The following is a 16,816-nucleotide window of genomic DNA, read 5'->3' as shown; positions in this document are numbered from 1 at the left end:
TCAGTCTGTCCACTCTCTTTTAGAACCACGGAAGAGTCTTAGAACGTCCTTAGAAGTCTCATAACGTCCTTAGAAGTCTCAAAACGTCCTTAGAAGAGTCTCAGAACGTCCTTAGAAGAGTCTTATAACGTCCTTAGAAGAGTCTTAGAACGTCCTTAGAAGAGTGTTAGAACGTCCTTAGAAGAGTCTTATAACGTCCTTAGAAGAGTCTTAGAACGTCCTTAGAAGAGTCTTAGAACGTCCTTAGAAGAGTCTTATAACGTCCTTAGAAGAGTCTTATAACGTCCTTAGAAGAGTCTTAGAACGTTCATAGAAGAGTCTTAGAACGTCCTTAGATCTAAAATCTGGAAACACAGACACAAGAGTTTGTTGGAGAAAACAGAAGCCAGCTAACACAGAGTCTCTTCAGAAGCTGCTGTTTTTATTGACCTGATGAATCTACATTAAAGCAGTTTGGTGAAGGGGTCTATTTCACTGTATTTCTTTGTCACTAGACTAACGTTCTGTTTGCATGCAGTGAACAAAAATCTAAAACGAGTGACACATGGCAATAAATTAGCATATCATTAAAAAAAAAAAAAATGTAACAGTGTACCAACATTAATACTGAATATGAAATAAACATAACTAATCAAATAATGCTTTTTGTTTTTCATTCTCTCTTGCACTTGAAGGTACAGGGTAAAGCAGTGACATTGATAACAGCTAAGTCCACAGCTATGAGTACCAGTTTGATTGAGTGTCTTCTAGAGTGTCTCTGTCAGTCCATCTGTCTCATTGTCTGTCGGCCCCGTGTCCCAATGCCAGTAGACAGTTACTTCAAGCCTCAGGATTTAAGGAAAGGAAAGGTAAGGAAGGAACATAGAAACAGCTCTGGAAGAAGTACCAGCATGTTGAGTTCAATGTAGTTCAAATGCTTTAGTTTTCATTGTCCACTAATGTCCAAACGTCCTGGTTCAACGTTTCATCACCAAAGATCACGGGTCTAACGTCCTTAGTTAAACTGGAGGTGGCTACCAAAAAGTAGCATAGTCCTATGATTTTAGCAGTCCCCATGTGTTTCCTTTGTGACTCCTTGTCTTCCCGATTGGTCTGGGGGTTCCATCAAGTCCTACTGGTTTATCCTCCACAGCATGGCTCCATCTGGGCCTGGTCTGTCTGGTCCGCTGGGTCAGTACCACACGGGTGGCGGTCCCTTTTCACCACCCCAACCAACGCCAGAAGCCATGTCACTTGGGGAGTGTTTATATTAGAAGAATGTTTGACACCACTAGGAATAATACAGGATAAACTGGGGAAGTCCATGTGAAGCGGTGAGGGGTGAGGGGTGGTGTGTTGGTACTACACCATCAATGAACATTCCCAGTGTGAGGTAAGAAGATATCATTTTAAACAAACAACAACATTGCTAGCATTAACCAACATATAGATATGAATGTCTTAGTGTTCATATTGCTCAGATCAGATCCAGCCGATAGTCACTGTATAGTAGTGGGAGTGAAAGCACCAAATCTATAGCACCATGGGCCAGGGAGAAGAGCCAGGGAGAAGAGCCAGGGAGAAGAGTCAGGGAGAAGAGTCAGGGAGAAGAGCCAGGGAGAAGAGTCTGGGAGAAGAGCCAGGGAGAAGAGTCTGGGAGAAGAGCCAGGGAGAAGAGCCAGGGAGAAGAGCCAGGGAGAAGAGTCAGGGAGAAGAGCCAGGGAGAAGAGCCTGGGAGAAGAGTCTGGGAGAAGAGCCAGGGAGAAGAGCCAGGGAGAAGAGTCAGGGAGAAGAGCCAGGGAGAATAGCCAGGGAGAAGAGTCAGGGAGAAGAGTCAGGGAGAAGAGCCAGGGAGAAGAGCCAGGGAGAAGAGCCAGGGAGAATAGCCAGGGTCAAAAGCCAGGGAGAAGAGTCAGGGAGAAGAGCCAGGGAGAAGAGTCAGGGAGAAGAGTCAGGGAGAAGAGCCAGGGAGAAGAGCCAGGGAGAAGAGCCAGGGAGAATAGCCAGGGTCAAAAGCCAGGGAGAAGAGTCAGGGAGAAGAGCCAGGGAGAAGAGTCAGGGAGAAGAGCCAGGGAGAAGAGTCAGGGAGAAGAGCCGGGGTGCAGAGCCAGGGAGAAGAGTCAGGGAGAAGAGCCAGGGAGAAGAGTCAGGGAGAAGAGCCGGGGTGCAGAGCCAGGGAGAAGAGTCAGGGAGAAGAGTCAGGGAGAAGAGCCAGGGAGAAGAGTCAGGGAGAAGAGTCAGGGAGAAGAGCCAGGGAGAAGAGCCAGGGAGAAGAGCCAGGGAGAATAGCCAGGGTCAAAAGCCAGGGAGAAGAGTCAGGGAGAAGAGTCAGGGAGAAGAGCCAGGGAGAAGAGTCAGGGAGAAGAGCCGGGGTGAATAGCCAGGGAGAAGAGCCAGGGAGAAGAGCCAGGGAGAAGAGCCAGGGAGAAGAGTCAGGGAGAAGAGTCAGGGAGAAGAGCCAGGGTGAATAGCCAGGGAGAAGAGTCAGGGAGAAGTCAGGAAGAGTCAGGGAGAAGAGCCGGGGTGAATAGCCAGGGAGAAGAGTCAGGGAGAAGAGCCGGGGTGAATAGCCAGGGAGAAGAGCCAGGGAGAAGAAACAAACAGCACTCCACCTGAATATTAGTATTTTTTTATTAAGCACCATTGAGTTGCATAATATTAAGTTATTTACTGTTTGTTCTCTTTGGAGAGTAGAGTGGAAGAGGGGAGCAGAGAGGAGAGGGAGGGAAGGAGGAAGGAAGGAAGGACGAGGAGAAGGGTGACACTGTCTGGAGGTAGTCTGTCTGTGGCAGATTGGATCTGTGTGGTCTGGCAACACACCATGGTCTGCTGGAGGGACTGCTGGGAGTGTATGTGTGTGTGTTCAGTACTGTCCCTTCACTTAACTCCAGTCACAGTGCTGGAGAGGCTGTGAGTTCTTCCCATGCTGATGAAATCTCAACACTACACAATATCCTGTGAAAGGGCTGATACAGAGATCCTCTGTGTTCGATAACAGTTTAGTTCACTAATTGTTACTATCTCCAATGTTCACAAGAGGTGGAGTATCCGAACTACATGATAATAACAACAACAATAATAAACTAAGGTCCTTCAAAGTCAATACAGTACTTCAATGCCAAACGGTGCAGTTTGCAATATTTGTGATTATTCACAAATCCACAATTTGCATCAACCGTGGGTGTCCTTTTTAAAGGTTGTGGCACAAAGTGAGTGTTGTTGAAAACGAAGGCACCCTCTTTTAAAAACAAGACAATAAACAGAACAGAAGAACGACCTCCTCTGATAACATGAAGTAGAAATAACCCCTAATGTAGCACCTTTTTCCCAGTTCCTGCACAGAACATTCTAGAAACATGCGCTCTGCCATCCCACAGGCCTCCACTGACAATATGTGGCATAACCACAGACAGATTTAATACAATTGCTTGAATGACACTACTGGTGTGTTTTGTGATGTGTTAAGGTATAATTTATGGAATATTCACACTGTCTGTCTGTCTGTCTGTCTGTCTGTCTGTCTGTCTGTCTGTCTGTCTGTCTGTCTGTCTGTCTGTCTGTCTGTCTGTCTGTCTGTCTGTCTGTCTTTCCATAGTACCATAACACCCAGCCATCCACTCTTCAGCTACACTCCCTCCTCCTCTCCCCCCTCCTCCCCTCCAGTGGCTACTCCTTCCATCCCTCCTCCCCTCCAGTGGCTCCTCCTCTCCCCCTCTCCTCCCCTCCAGTGGCTACTCCTTCCATCCCTCCTCCCCTCCAGTGGCTACTCCTCTCCCCCTCTCCTCCCCTCCAGTGGCTACTCCTTCCATACCTCCTTCCCTGCGGTGCTTCTGCTCTATGTGTGATGTGTCCAGCACTTTGGATTCAAAAACAACAACAAAAAACAATAACAACAAACAGATGACAATAAAATAATAAAAATAATATTAATATTATTATTATAATAAAAATAACATCAGTAACAACAATCCTCTAAGGTTCCCACTTCACAGAAGTGACAGTAACAAAGGTCTGTGTCAGCGTGTCTGCTGAGCAGTGGTTAGGTTTCCACGGTGATGGGGCGGGGGGAGGAGGTGTGATAAATGGGTGAATCCCTGGTTTATTTTCTTCTCTCCTCTCCTCCTCCTCTTCCACTGGTCTTGAGTTGTTTTCACTCTGCCCGTTGCCTGTGTGTCTCTTTCTCCTCCAGCTCCCTCTGTTCCTCTCGTTATTTCTCTCCTTCTCTCTCTGTGTGGGTCAGCGTTATTGGCACGTCTTGCAGCACATCTGTCTGAAGTACGCACGGCCACAGAACTTGAACTTCAGCACCAGTGGGCAATATGCCACTTTGTTTACGTCTTTGCATTCTGGAGAGAAAAATACAAAAGTTACACAGGAAATAAAGGAAAGAAGACAGAAGTGGAATGACAATGTCTATTAACCACCTGGGCTTGTGTGTGTGTGTGTGTGTGTGTGTGTGTGTGTGTGTGTGTGTGTGTGTGTGTGTGTGTGTGTGTGTGTGTGTGTGTGTGTGTGTGTGTGTGTGTGTGTGTGTGTGTGTGTGTGTGTGTGTGTGTGTGTGTGTGTGTGTGTGTGTGTGTGTGTGTGTGTGTGCGTGTCCATGTTGTAATATTGCTGTTGTGTTAAAATGTATTAAACGCATTCTAGACCAGTACATGTCAACCTCCGGCCGGAGCACTGGCACCAGTCCCACAGATAGTTGTCTGACGCCTATTTAGTCAGTTCTCAGCTGTTAGTTTTAACATAAGCAGCCCTCCGGGCATGTCCCTGGAACAACAGAGGTTGAGAAACTGTGGACTATTCCAAGTTTCTGTTGTCTCAGACAACAACCGGCCCATAATACATTTTCCCCTCCATGTCTCTGTGTAATGGTATTTTCCGTCTGATTAATGTAATGGTATTTTCCGTCTGATTAATGTAATGGTATTTTCCGTCTGATTAATGTAATGGTATTTTCCGTCTGATTAATGTAATGGTATGTTCCGTCTGATTAATGTAATGGTATTTTCCGTCTGATTAATGTAATGGTACTTTCCGTCTGATTAATGTAATGGTATTTTCCGTCTGATTAATGTAATGGTATGTTCCGTCTGATTAATGTAATGGTATGTTCCGTCTGATTAATGTAATGGTATGTTCCGTCTGATTAATGTAATGGTATGTTCTGTCTGATTAATGTAATGGTATGTTCCGTCTGATTAATGTAATGGTATGTTCCGTCTGATTAATGTAATGGTATGTTCCATCTGATTAATGTAATGGTATGTTCCGTCTGATTAATGTAATGGTATGTTCCGTCTGATTAATGTAATGGTATGTTCCATCTGATTAATGTAATGGTATGTTCCGTCTGATTAATGTAATGGTATGTTCCGTCTGATTAATGTAATGGTATGTTCCGTTTGATTAAGGTAATGGTATGTTCCGTCTGATTAATGTAATGGTATGTTCCGTCTGATTAATGTAATGGTATGTTCCATCTGATTAAGGTAATTGTATGTTCCGTCTGATTAATGTAATGGTATGTTCCGTCTGATTAAGGTAATTGTGTGTTCCATCTGATTAATGTAATGGTATGTTCCGTCTGATTAATGTAATGGTATGTTCCGTCTGATTAAGGTAATTGTATGTTCCATCTGATTAATGTAATGGTACGTCGAAGCTGATGGATGGCGTGCTGTAATGTTCCTGCCTCTCTCTCTCAATTCAATTCAAAGGGGTTTTATTGGCATGGGAAACAAATGTTTACATTGTCAAAGCAAGTGAAATAAACAATCAACCAACATACACAACGTCAAAAGAAAACTACTAGAATGTAAACATTACACTCACAAAGGTTTCAAAAGCATAAAGCCGTTTCAGGTCTTATATTATCAGCTATGTACAGGTTCAGTAATATCCAAATGGTAGTAGTAGGAATAGTGGGGGAATATATGTACACTACCATTCAAAAGTTTGGGGTCACTTAGAAATGTCCTTGTTTTTGAAAGAAAAGCAAATGTTTAGTCCATTCAAATAACATCAAATTGATCAGAAATACAGTGTAGACATTGTTAATGTTGTAAATGACTATTGTAGCTGGAAACGGCAGATTTTTTATGGAATATCTACATAGGTGTACAGAAGCCCATTATCAGCAACCATCACTCCTGTGTTCCAATGGCACGTTGTGTTAGCTAATCCAAGTTTCTCATTTTAAAAGGCTAATTGATCATTAGAAAACCCTTTTGCAATTATGTTAGCACAGCTGAAAACTGTTGTCCTGATTAAAGAAGCAATAGAACTGGCCTTCTTTAGACTAGTTGAGTATCTGGAGCATCAGCATTTGTGGGTTCGATTACAGGCTCAAAATGGCTAGAAACAAAGACAATCTTTCTGAAACTCGTCAGTCTATTCTTGTTCTGAGAAATTAAGAGAATGTGAGAAATTGCCAAGAAACTGAAGATCTCGTACGACGCTGTGTACTACTCCCTTCACAGAAAAGCGCAAACTGGCTCTAACCAGAATAGAAAGAGGAGTGGGAGGCCCCGGTGCACAACTGAGCAAGAGGACATGTACATTAGAGTGTCTAGTTTGAGAAACAGACACCTCACAAGTCCTCAACTGGCAGCTTCATTAAATAGTACCCGCAAAACACCAGTCTCAACGTCAATAGCGAAGAGGTGAATCCGGGATGTTGGCCTCTGGGAAATCAGGCGTTTCCAGCCACAATAGTCATTCACAACATTAACAATGTCTACACTGTGTTTCTGATCAATTTGATGTTATTTTAATGGACTAAACATTTGCTTTTCTTTCAAAAACAAGGACATTTCTAAGTGACCCCAAACTTTTGAATGGTAGTGTACATAAACAGATAAGTATTGGTGGTATTTACAATGTTGTCTGTGTTCCACTGGTTGCTCTTTTCTCATGGTAACGGGCCACACATCTTGCTGCTGTGACTGCACATTGTGGTATTTCGCCTAAAAGATATGGCAGTTTATCAGTGTTGGATTTGTTTTCAATTTCTTTGTGGGTCTGTGTAATCTGAGGGAAATATGTGTCTCTAATGTGGTCAGACATTTGCCAGGAGGTTAGGAAGTGCAGCTCAGTTTCCACCTCATTTTGTGGGCAGTGGGCACATAGCCTGTCTTCTCTTGAGAGCCAGGTCTGCCTACGGCAACCTTTCTCAATAGTAAGGCTATGCTCAGGGAGTCTGTATATAGTCAAGGATTTGTAAAATGTTGGGTCAGTCACAGTGGTCAGGTATTCTACCACCGTGTACTCTCTGTTAGGGGCCAGGTAGCATTTCAAGTTGCTCAGTTTTTTGGTTGATTCTATCCTGTGTGCCAAATAGTTCTCTTTTTGCTTTCTCATAATTTGGTTGTGTTGCTGTCCTGGGGCTCTGTGGGGTCTGTTTATGTTGGTGAACAGAGCCCCAGATACTGGTGGAACGTGTGGGCATCGCTTCCTTTTAGGTGCTTGTAGAATGTTACAGCTCTTTTCTGGATGTTGATAACTAATTCTGCTCTGCATGCATTGTTTGGGGTTTCGCGTTGTACACAAAGTATATTTTTGCAGAATGCTGCATGCAGTTTCAATTGGGTGTTTGTCCCATTTTGTAAATGATTGGTTAGTGAGTGGACCGGGGACCTCACAACTATAAAGGGCAATGGGTTTTATAACTGATTCAAGTATTTTTTGCCAGATCCTAATTGGGTTGTCAAGTTTATGTTCCTTTTGATGTCATAGAAGGCTGTTCTTGCCTTGTCTCTCAGATCGTTCCCTGTGGTGTTGATGTTTTGGCCGAGGTAGGTATAATTCTTGGTGTGCTCTCGGGCAACAGTGTCTAGAAAGAATTTGTATTTGTTGTCCTGGCAACTGGACATTTTTTGTATCTCTCTCTCTCTCTCTGTCTCTGTCGCTGTCTCTCTCTTTACACTCTTTATCCCCCCCTCTGTGTGCTATACGTTTATGTAAGGAAAACACACCATACCAAAGGAACGTCTGGAATTATCTCACTTCAAATGAGGGGTGCGCACTTTTCTGTCAATCCCTTTGGCCCTCTATTCTGAGGACTATAATTTGTGTTTTCTAAGCTCTTACTGTTATCGGTTTTGTGCATACATTTTATTTATCAATTCAGGTTGGTCTAGTAAAACTTATTTTTTAAGAAAGACCTTCATAATCATAAGCAACCCCCACGCTGCTGTCTGTCTCTCCGTCTGTCTTGTACGGGACAATTAGCCTGAAGCGCTTCCCATTAGCTGTTAGCGTCTCCACACGCCCTGCTCTCCCTACCGGTTCCATTCAGCTCCATTGACGTGTGTGCTGGGCCTGTCTCTATGCATCCTAACACACATCTGTCATAGCATGGAGAGGATGGAGGGTGCAGGCTGCTCTGACCAGCAGACAGCTCAACCTCACTGGGAAGATGAATGTGTTCTGTAAGAGCTGTGTCATCCCAACGGCTGACTGGAGCTGGGATGGAACTCTGGTATAGGGATGGCTGGATCGTTGTGTGAGGGTTCTGTGTGTGTTTGTGTGTGTGCATGTGTGGTGTGTTTGTGTGTGCGTGCGTGTATGCTTGCACACGTTTCTGTACTCACCATCTCCGTTAGCGATGGGCGTGGAGCCACACTTGCTCTCACACTGCTGCATGTTGGGAGGTCTGAGGGCCTCGGGACAGTCACTGGAGGGCTGGCCTGTGTAGGAGAGACACTGCACTGTCCGCATCTGCTGGCCCAGCCCACACTGTGCTGAACACTGTGGTGAAACACACACACACACTATTAAAAACCCTGCACCAAACACTGAACCAGATAAACATTATTAACCACCCTGCACCAAACACTGAACCACATAAATATTATTAACCACCCTGCACCAAACACTGAACCACATAAATATTATTAACCACCCTGCACCAAACACTGAACCACATAAACATTATTAACCACCCTGCACCAAACACTGAACCATATAAACATTATTAACCACCCTGCACCAAACACTGAACCAGATAAACATTATTAACCACCCTGCATCAAACACTGAACCACATAAACATTATTAACCACCCTGCACCAAACACTGAACCACATAAACATTATTAACCACCCTGCACCAAACACTGAACCAGATAAACATTATTAACCACCCTGCACCAAACACTGAACCACATAAACATTATTAACCACCCTGCATCAAACACTGAACCACATAAACATTATTAACCACCCTGCACCAAACACTGAACAACATAAACATTATTAACCACCCTGCATCAAACACTGAACCAGATAAACACAATTAACCACCCTGCATCAAACACTGAACCAGATAAACACTATTAACCACCCTGCATCAAACACTGAACCACATAAACACTATTAACCACCCTGCATCAAACACTGAACCAGATAAACACTATTAACCACCCTGCACCAAACACTGAACCAGATAAACACTATTAACCACCCTGCACCAAACACTGAACCACATAAACATTATTAACCACCCTGCACCAAACACTGAACCAGATAAACATTATTAACCACCCTGCATCAAACACTGAACCAGATAAACACTATTAACCACCCTGCACCAAACACTGAACCACATAAACATTATTAACCACCCTGCATCAAACACTGAACCACATAAACATTATTAACCACCCTGCATCAAACACTGAACCACATAAACACTATTAACCACCCTGCATCAAACACTGAACCACATAAACATTATTAACCACCCTGCATCAAACACTGAACCACATAAACATTATTAACCACCCTGCACCAAACACTGAACCACATAAACATTATTAACCACCCTGCATCAAACACAGAACCACATAAACATTACTAACCACCCTGCACCAAACACTGAACCACATAAACACTATTAACCACCCTGCACCAAACACTGAACCACATAAACATTATTAACCACCCTGCAACAAACACTGAACCACATAAACACTATTAACCACCCTGCATCAAACACTGAACCACATAAACACTATTAACCACCCTGCATCAAACACTGAACCACATAAACATTATTAACCACCCTGCATCAAACACTGAACCAGATAAACACTATTGACCACCCTGCATCAAACACTGAACCACATAAACACTATTAACCACCCTGCATCAAACACTGAACCAGATAAACACTATTGACCACCCTGCACCAAACACTGAACCACATAAACACTATTAACCACCCTGCATCAAACACTGAACCAGATAAACATTATTAACCACCCTGCACCAAACACTGAACCACATAAACACTATTAACCACCCTGCACCAAACACTGAACCACATAAACATTATTAACCACCCTGCACCAAACACTGAACCAGATAAACATTATTAACCACCCTGCATCAAACACTGAACCAGATAAACACTATTAACCACCCTGCATCAAACACTGAACCACATAAACATTATTAACCACCCTGCACCAAACACTGAACCACATAAACACTATTAACCACCCTGCACCAAACACTGAACCACATAAACATTATTAACCACCCTGCACCAAACACTGAACCAGATAAACATTATTAACCACCCTGCATCAAACACTGAACCAGATAAACACTATTAACCACCCTGCACCAAACACTGAACCACATAAACATTATTAACCACCCTGCACCAAACACTGAACCACATAAACATTATTAATCACATACTGCATTCAAAAGACACAGACAGAGTTATTACCCCTCAACACAGCCACACTGTTAAAACTCCTACCCACTACATGTGTTAGAACTTAGAGTAACTGAGTCACTGAGACAGTCAAACAGCACTTTACTCCTGGCTGTGTCATTCTGATGACGTCCTGTATGGGCCAAGCCAAGCTTAGCCTGAGTTTGCAGATTCTCTCCGCCCCCTGTTTTACTTTCTCAGCAGACACTCAACAGTTCTGACTAATCACTCGGGATACTGTAGCTTATCCTATGAGAGAGAGAGAGAGAGAGAGAGAGAGAGAGAGAGAGAGAGAGAGAGAGAGAGAGAGAGAGAGAGAGAGAGAGAGAGAGAGAGAGAGAGAGAGAGAGAGAGAGAGAGAGAGAGAGAGAGAGAGAGAGAGAGAGAGAGAGAGAGAGAGAGAGAGAGAGAGAGAGAGAGAGAGAGAGAGAGAGAGAGAGAGAGAGAGAGAGAGAGCTAGGAATATGTAGTCAATTACATCAGCTAAGAATATGTAGTCAATTACATCAGCTAGGAATATGTAGTTAATTACATCAGCTAGGAATATGTAGTCAATTACATCAGCTAGGAATATGTAGTCAATTACATCAGCTAAGAATATGTAGTCAATTACATCAGCTAGGAATATGTAGTCAATTACATCAGCTAGGAATATGTAGTCAATTACATCAGCTAAGAATATGTAGTCAATTACATCAGCTAGGAATATGTAGTCAATTACATCACCTAGGAATATGTAGTCAATTACATCAGCTAGGAATATGTAGTCATTTACATCAGCTAGGAATATGTAGTCAATTACATCAGCTAGGAATATGTAGTCAATTACATCAGCTAAGAATATGTAGTCAATTACATCAGCTAGGAATATGTAGTCAATTAGATCAGCTAGGAATATGTAGTCAATTACATCAGCTAGGAATATGTAGTCATTTACATCAGCTAGGAATATGTAGTCAATTACATCAGCTAGGAATATGTAGTCAATTACATCAGCTAAGAATATGTAGTCAATTACATCAGCTAAGAATATGTAGTCAATTACATCAGCTAGGAATATGTAGTCAATTACATCAGCTAGGAATATGTAGTCAATTACATCAGCGAGAAATATGAAGTCAATTACATCAGCTAAGAATATGTAGTCAATTACATCAGCTAGGAATATGTAGTCAATTACATCAGATAAGAATATGTAGTCAATTACATCAGATAAGAATACGTAGTCAATTACATCAGATAAGAATATGTAGTCAATTACATCAGCTAGGAATATGTAGTCAATTACATCCGCTAGAAATATGTAGTCAATTACATCAGCTAGGAATATGTAGTCAATTACATCAGCTAAGAATATGTAGTCAATTACATCAGCTAAGAATATGTAGTCAATTACATCAGCTAGGAATATGTAGTCAATTACATCAGCTAGGAATATGTAGTCAATTACATCAGCGAGAAATATGAAGTCAACTACATCAGCTAAGAATATGTACTCAATTACATCAGCTAGGGATATGTAGTCAAATACATCAGCTAAGAATATGTAGTCAATTACATCAGCTAAGAATATGTAGTCAATTACATCAGCTAGGGATATGTAGTCAATTACATCAGCTAGGAATATGTAGTCAATTACATCAGCTAGGGGTTATCAGTGCAACTCAACAGTTCTCCTGTCGATGTTATTCTCTGTACCGTAGTAGTTCTCTTCGTTGTCTGTAACATACTAGTCATATTACAGAAAGAGTTTCTCTGGTCACGTTCTCTAGTAGACTTTACGGACACTTCTAGATATACCTGGATGTTATTTAGTGGCCTTGTTTTGGGATTGCAGTGGTGGACTTTGTTGTGGTAGTAAAGTGGGGGTTAGAGGTCAGACTCCAGAGGTTAGAGGTCACGGGCTCTGGTTCAAGGTTCTAATGGCTACCATATGTACGCTCACACACAAACAACAACATCCGGTGCCCCAACTTCAATCAGACGGCCTCCGTATCGTGGAAGTTCAGCGCCAAAGCCCAATTGTATTTTAAAGGCAATTCTCCGCGTTGGCGGAGAACCCATTCACGGTAAACGCTGCATATGTCGGCTCAATCTGAAATGAGCTTAAAATGTACAGCAAACACTTCAGCGATACATATTGAATTGAGCCCATGGCTGATAACCTCTCTGTGGCCCGTCAAAGGACAGGGTCAGTATCAGTGTGGCCTAATATACACCAGAAACACCAGTTTTAAGTCTGTTTGGATTAAGGACTTTCTCACGCACTGGCCAAGGAGATGTCTCTCTCTCTCTCTCACTCTATATATATCTCCCTCTCCCTCCCTCCAGCCTCTCTTTGCCTCTGTAATTACTTCCTTCACCTCCTCCTCTACTCCTGTCTCTCACTCATCTCTTCCTGAGCTGTAGAAAGGGCAGATTGAAGTGAAGACAGTGCTTTCCTCCACAGTCTCGCTGGCGGAGGCCAAAAGGTCACTGGTTCAAATCCTACTTAAGACCATGCATTGACGTAGGCCATCTGTCAGGGCCGGCCTGGGCCCTAATAAAGACTGTCTAATTTGGAGGGGATGACATGCAGGCTGGGATGTGAGGCTCCACAGAGCCTGATCTGAAGGGAGGGTAAGCCTGGTGGCCCGGTGGGCACAGAGGTCAGACACAAGTTGATGGGATGGCTGAGATCTGACTGGGGCCGCGGTACTCAATCACACACACACACACACACCCACACCGGCATGCACTCAAACACAGGCAGGTAGACTGGTTGGACAGGCACATGTGATCAGCACTAGGGACACCAGTTTATGGTCAGAGTGTAAATTCTGTTGACTGTTCACCAAAACAGGGGATGTGGTGTCTGTTCATCTTACAACAGCTCATTTTAATTGCCTTTACAAAAATGTTGTTGTTTTGATATCCCCATGTCAAGACATATTGAAGCAATGAAAAGTGAATGGAAAAGTGAAAGGAAGCAATCATTTCTGAAGGGGGAAACATTCGTACCTGTCCCCATTCCCCTAGGATCCATCTAGGTGGTGGACAGCGTCCCAGACTGCAGCGGGTCCTGATGGGGGGCTTGTTGTGGGCGGGACAGTGGGCGGGGGGGAAGGTCTTGGTCAGGTTGCTGCTCTTACACAGCACGATGCGGTGCTTGAACCCAAGGCCACATTTGGGTGTACACTGGGGGACAGAAGGAACAACACACAAGCTCAATAAAACTATTCAACTTATTCCTGGTCTCTATTGAAACCACTGCTGTAACTCAAAGCGATTCCAGCTGAAAGAACCGGTTAAAATGACGGCATTATGTTTTTCCTGCTGGGATGTCAACAAGTGAAAAGGGGTAGTCCTTCTCTCACCTCTGACCAATCCAGAGTGACCCACTGAGGGGGGCAGGACTGGTTGTTGCAGGCTTCTCGTTCTATTGGTCGGTGCGTCAGACAGTGGCTGTCCTCCAGGGTCTCCTCCTCGGCAGGCCCCATTTTCCTGATACAGAGAACCGTCCGCGTCCGTATCCCGCCATCACACGTCTTCCCACAGTCCGACCAGTCCCCGATAAACCACCTACAACAACACAACCACACAATGGTGTAAAGTACTTAAGTAAAATAGTTTAAAGTACTACTTAAGTCGTTTTTATGGGTATCTGTACCCTACAACAACTTTTACTTTTACATCACTACCTTCCTAAAGAAAATAATGTACTTTTTACTCCATATATTTTCTCTGACACCCAAAGGTACTCATTACATTTTGAACGCTTAGCAGGACATGAAAATGGTCCAATTCATGCACTTATCAAGAGAACCTCCCTGGTCATCTCTACTGCCTCTGATCTGGAGGACTCACTAAACAGAGAACATCCCTGGTCATCTCTACTGCCTCTGATCTGGTGGACTCACTAAACACGAACACTTTGTTTGTAAATGATTGTCAAAATGTTTAAGTGTGCCCATGGCCATCCTTAAATAAAATATTTGCTTACTATAAGGAATGTGAAATGATTTATACTTTTACATTTACTTTTGATACTTAAGTATATATACACTGCTCAATTTTTTTGGGACTTGTTTTAAGGACATTACATCAAAATTGGATCAGCCTGTAGTGTGGTTTTCCACTTTAATTTTGAGTGTGACTCCAAATCCAGACCTCCATGGGTTGATAAATTTGATTTACATTGATCATTTTTGTGTGATTTTGTTGTCAGCACATTCAACTATGTAAAGAAAAAAGTATTTAATAAGAATATTTCATTCATTCAGATCTAGGATGTGTTATTTTAGTGTTCCCTTAATTTTTTTGAGCAGTGTATATTTATTTTTATTTTATTTCACCTTTATTTAATCAGGTAGGCCAGTTGTGTAACGGGTGTCGTCGTCAGATGAGGAATAATCGGACCAAAGCGCAGCGTGGTAAGTGTTCATGCTTTTTATTACAACTGAACACTATAACAAAATAACAAAGAGAATGAACGAAACCGAAACAGTCCTGTCAGGTGCAGAAACACAAAGCAGAAAACAACTACCCACAAAGCATCGGTGGGGAAAAGCTACCTAAGTATGGTTCCCAATCAGAGACAACGATAGACAGCTGTCCCTGATTGAGAACCATACCCAGCCAAAACAAAGAAATACAAAACATAGAAAAAGGAACATAGAATGCCCACCCAAATCACACCCTGACCAAACCAAAATAGAGACATAAAAAGCTCTCTACAGTCAGGGCATGACAAGTTGAGAACAAGTTCTCATTTACAACTGCAACCTGGCCAAGATAAAGCAAAGCAGTGCGACACAAACAACAACACAGAGTTACACATGGAATAAACAAACATACAGTCAATAACACAATAGAAAAGTCTATATACAGTGTGTGCAAATGAAGTAAGATTAGGGAGGTAAGGCAATAAATAGGCCATAGTGGTGAAATAATTACAACTTAGCAATTTAAACACTGGAGTGATAGATGTGAAGAAGATGAATGTGCAAGTAGAGATACCGCGGTGCAAAGGAGATTAAAAAAAATATATATATATATGTGGATGAGGTAGTTGGGTGGGCTATTTACAGATGGGCTATGTACAGGTGCAATGATCTGTAAGCTGCTCTGATAGCTGATGCTTAAAGTTTGTGAGGGAGATATGAGTCTCCAGCTTCAGTGATTTTTGCAGTTCGCTCCAGTCATTGGCAGCAGAGAAATGGAAGGAAAGGCGGCCAAAGGGGGAATTGGCTTTGGGGGTGACCAGTGAAATATACCTGCTGGAGCGCGTGCTACGGGTGGGTGCTGCTATGGTGACCAGTGAGCTGAGATAAGGCGAAGCTTTACCTAGCAAAGATTTATAGATGACTTGGAGCCAGTGGGTTTGGCGACGAATATGAAGCGAGGGCCAGCCAACGAGAGCATACAGGTCGCAGTGGTGGGTAGTATATGGGGCTTTGGTGACAAAACGGATGGCACTGTGATAGACTGCATCCAATTTGCTGAGTAGAGTGTTGGAGGCTATTTTGTAAATAACATCGCCGAAGTCAAGGATCGGTAGGATAGTCAGTTTTACGAGGGTATGTTTGGCAGCATGAGTGAATGATGCTTTGTTGCAGAATAGGAAGCCGATTCTAGATTTCATTTTGGATTGGAGATGCTTAATGTGAGTCTGGAAGGAGAGTTTACAGACACCTAGGCATTTGTAGTTGTCCACATATTCTAAGTCAGAACCGTCCAGAGTAGTGATGCTAGATGAGCGGGCAGGTGTGGGCAGCGATCGGTTTAAGAGCATGAATTTAGTTTTACTTGCATTTAAGAGCAATTGGAGGCCACGGAAGGAGTGTTGTATGGCATTGAAGCTCATCTGGAGGTTAGTTAAAACAGTGTCCAAAGGGCCAGAAATATACAAAATGGTGTCGTCTGTGTAGAGGTGGATCAGAGAATCACCAGCAGCAAGAGCGACATCATTGATGTATAGAGAAAAGAGTCAGCCCGAGAATTGAACCCTGTTGCACCCCCATAGAGACTGCCAGAGGTCAGATTGCCTAGCGGAGAAGGTACGGTGGGATTCTAAATGGTCGGTGATCTGTTTGTTAACTTGGCTTTCGAAGACCATAGATAGACAGGGTAG

The 16,816-nt window shown here is 43.0% G+C and overlaps 1 protein-coding gene across 3 annotated transcripts in view; it reads right to left on the bottom strand.

Annotated features, from left to right (window-relative positions):
* Nucleotides 1-400: 400 nt before the first annotated feature.
* adamts6 (ADAM metallopeptidase with thrombospondin type 1 motif, 6) overlaps nt 401-16,816 on the bottom strand; it is a 136,017-nt gene continuing 119,601 nt past the window's right edge. For all 3 annotated transcript variants that reach the window (XM_071338982.1, XM_071338992.1, XM_071338998.1), the window contains exons 22-25: nt 14,061-14,265; nt 13,705-13,881; nt 8,571-8,727; nt 401-4,325 (exon numbers count right to left, since the gene is read on the bottom strand). In XM_071338982.1, coding sequence (XP_071195083.1) covers nt 4,222-4,325; nt 8,571-8,727; nt 13,705-13,881; nt 14,061-14,265 — 643 coding nt within the window. In that variant the 3' untranslated portion in view covers nt 401-4,221. The remainder of the gene's footprint in view (nt 4,326-8,570; nt 8,728-13,704; nt 13,882-14,060; nt 14,266-16,816) is intronic.

This window comes from Salvelinus alpinus, chromosome 1 (genome assembly GCF_045679555.1).
Source record: "Salvelinus alpinus chromosome 1, SLU_Salpinus.1, whole genome shotgun sequence".
Taxonomy (NCBI): Eukaryota; Metazoa; Chordata; class Actinopteri; order Salmoniformes; family Salmonidae; genus Salvelinus; species Salvelinus alpinus.
This window is presented reverse-complemented; position numbering and strand designations above follow the sequence as displayed.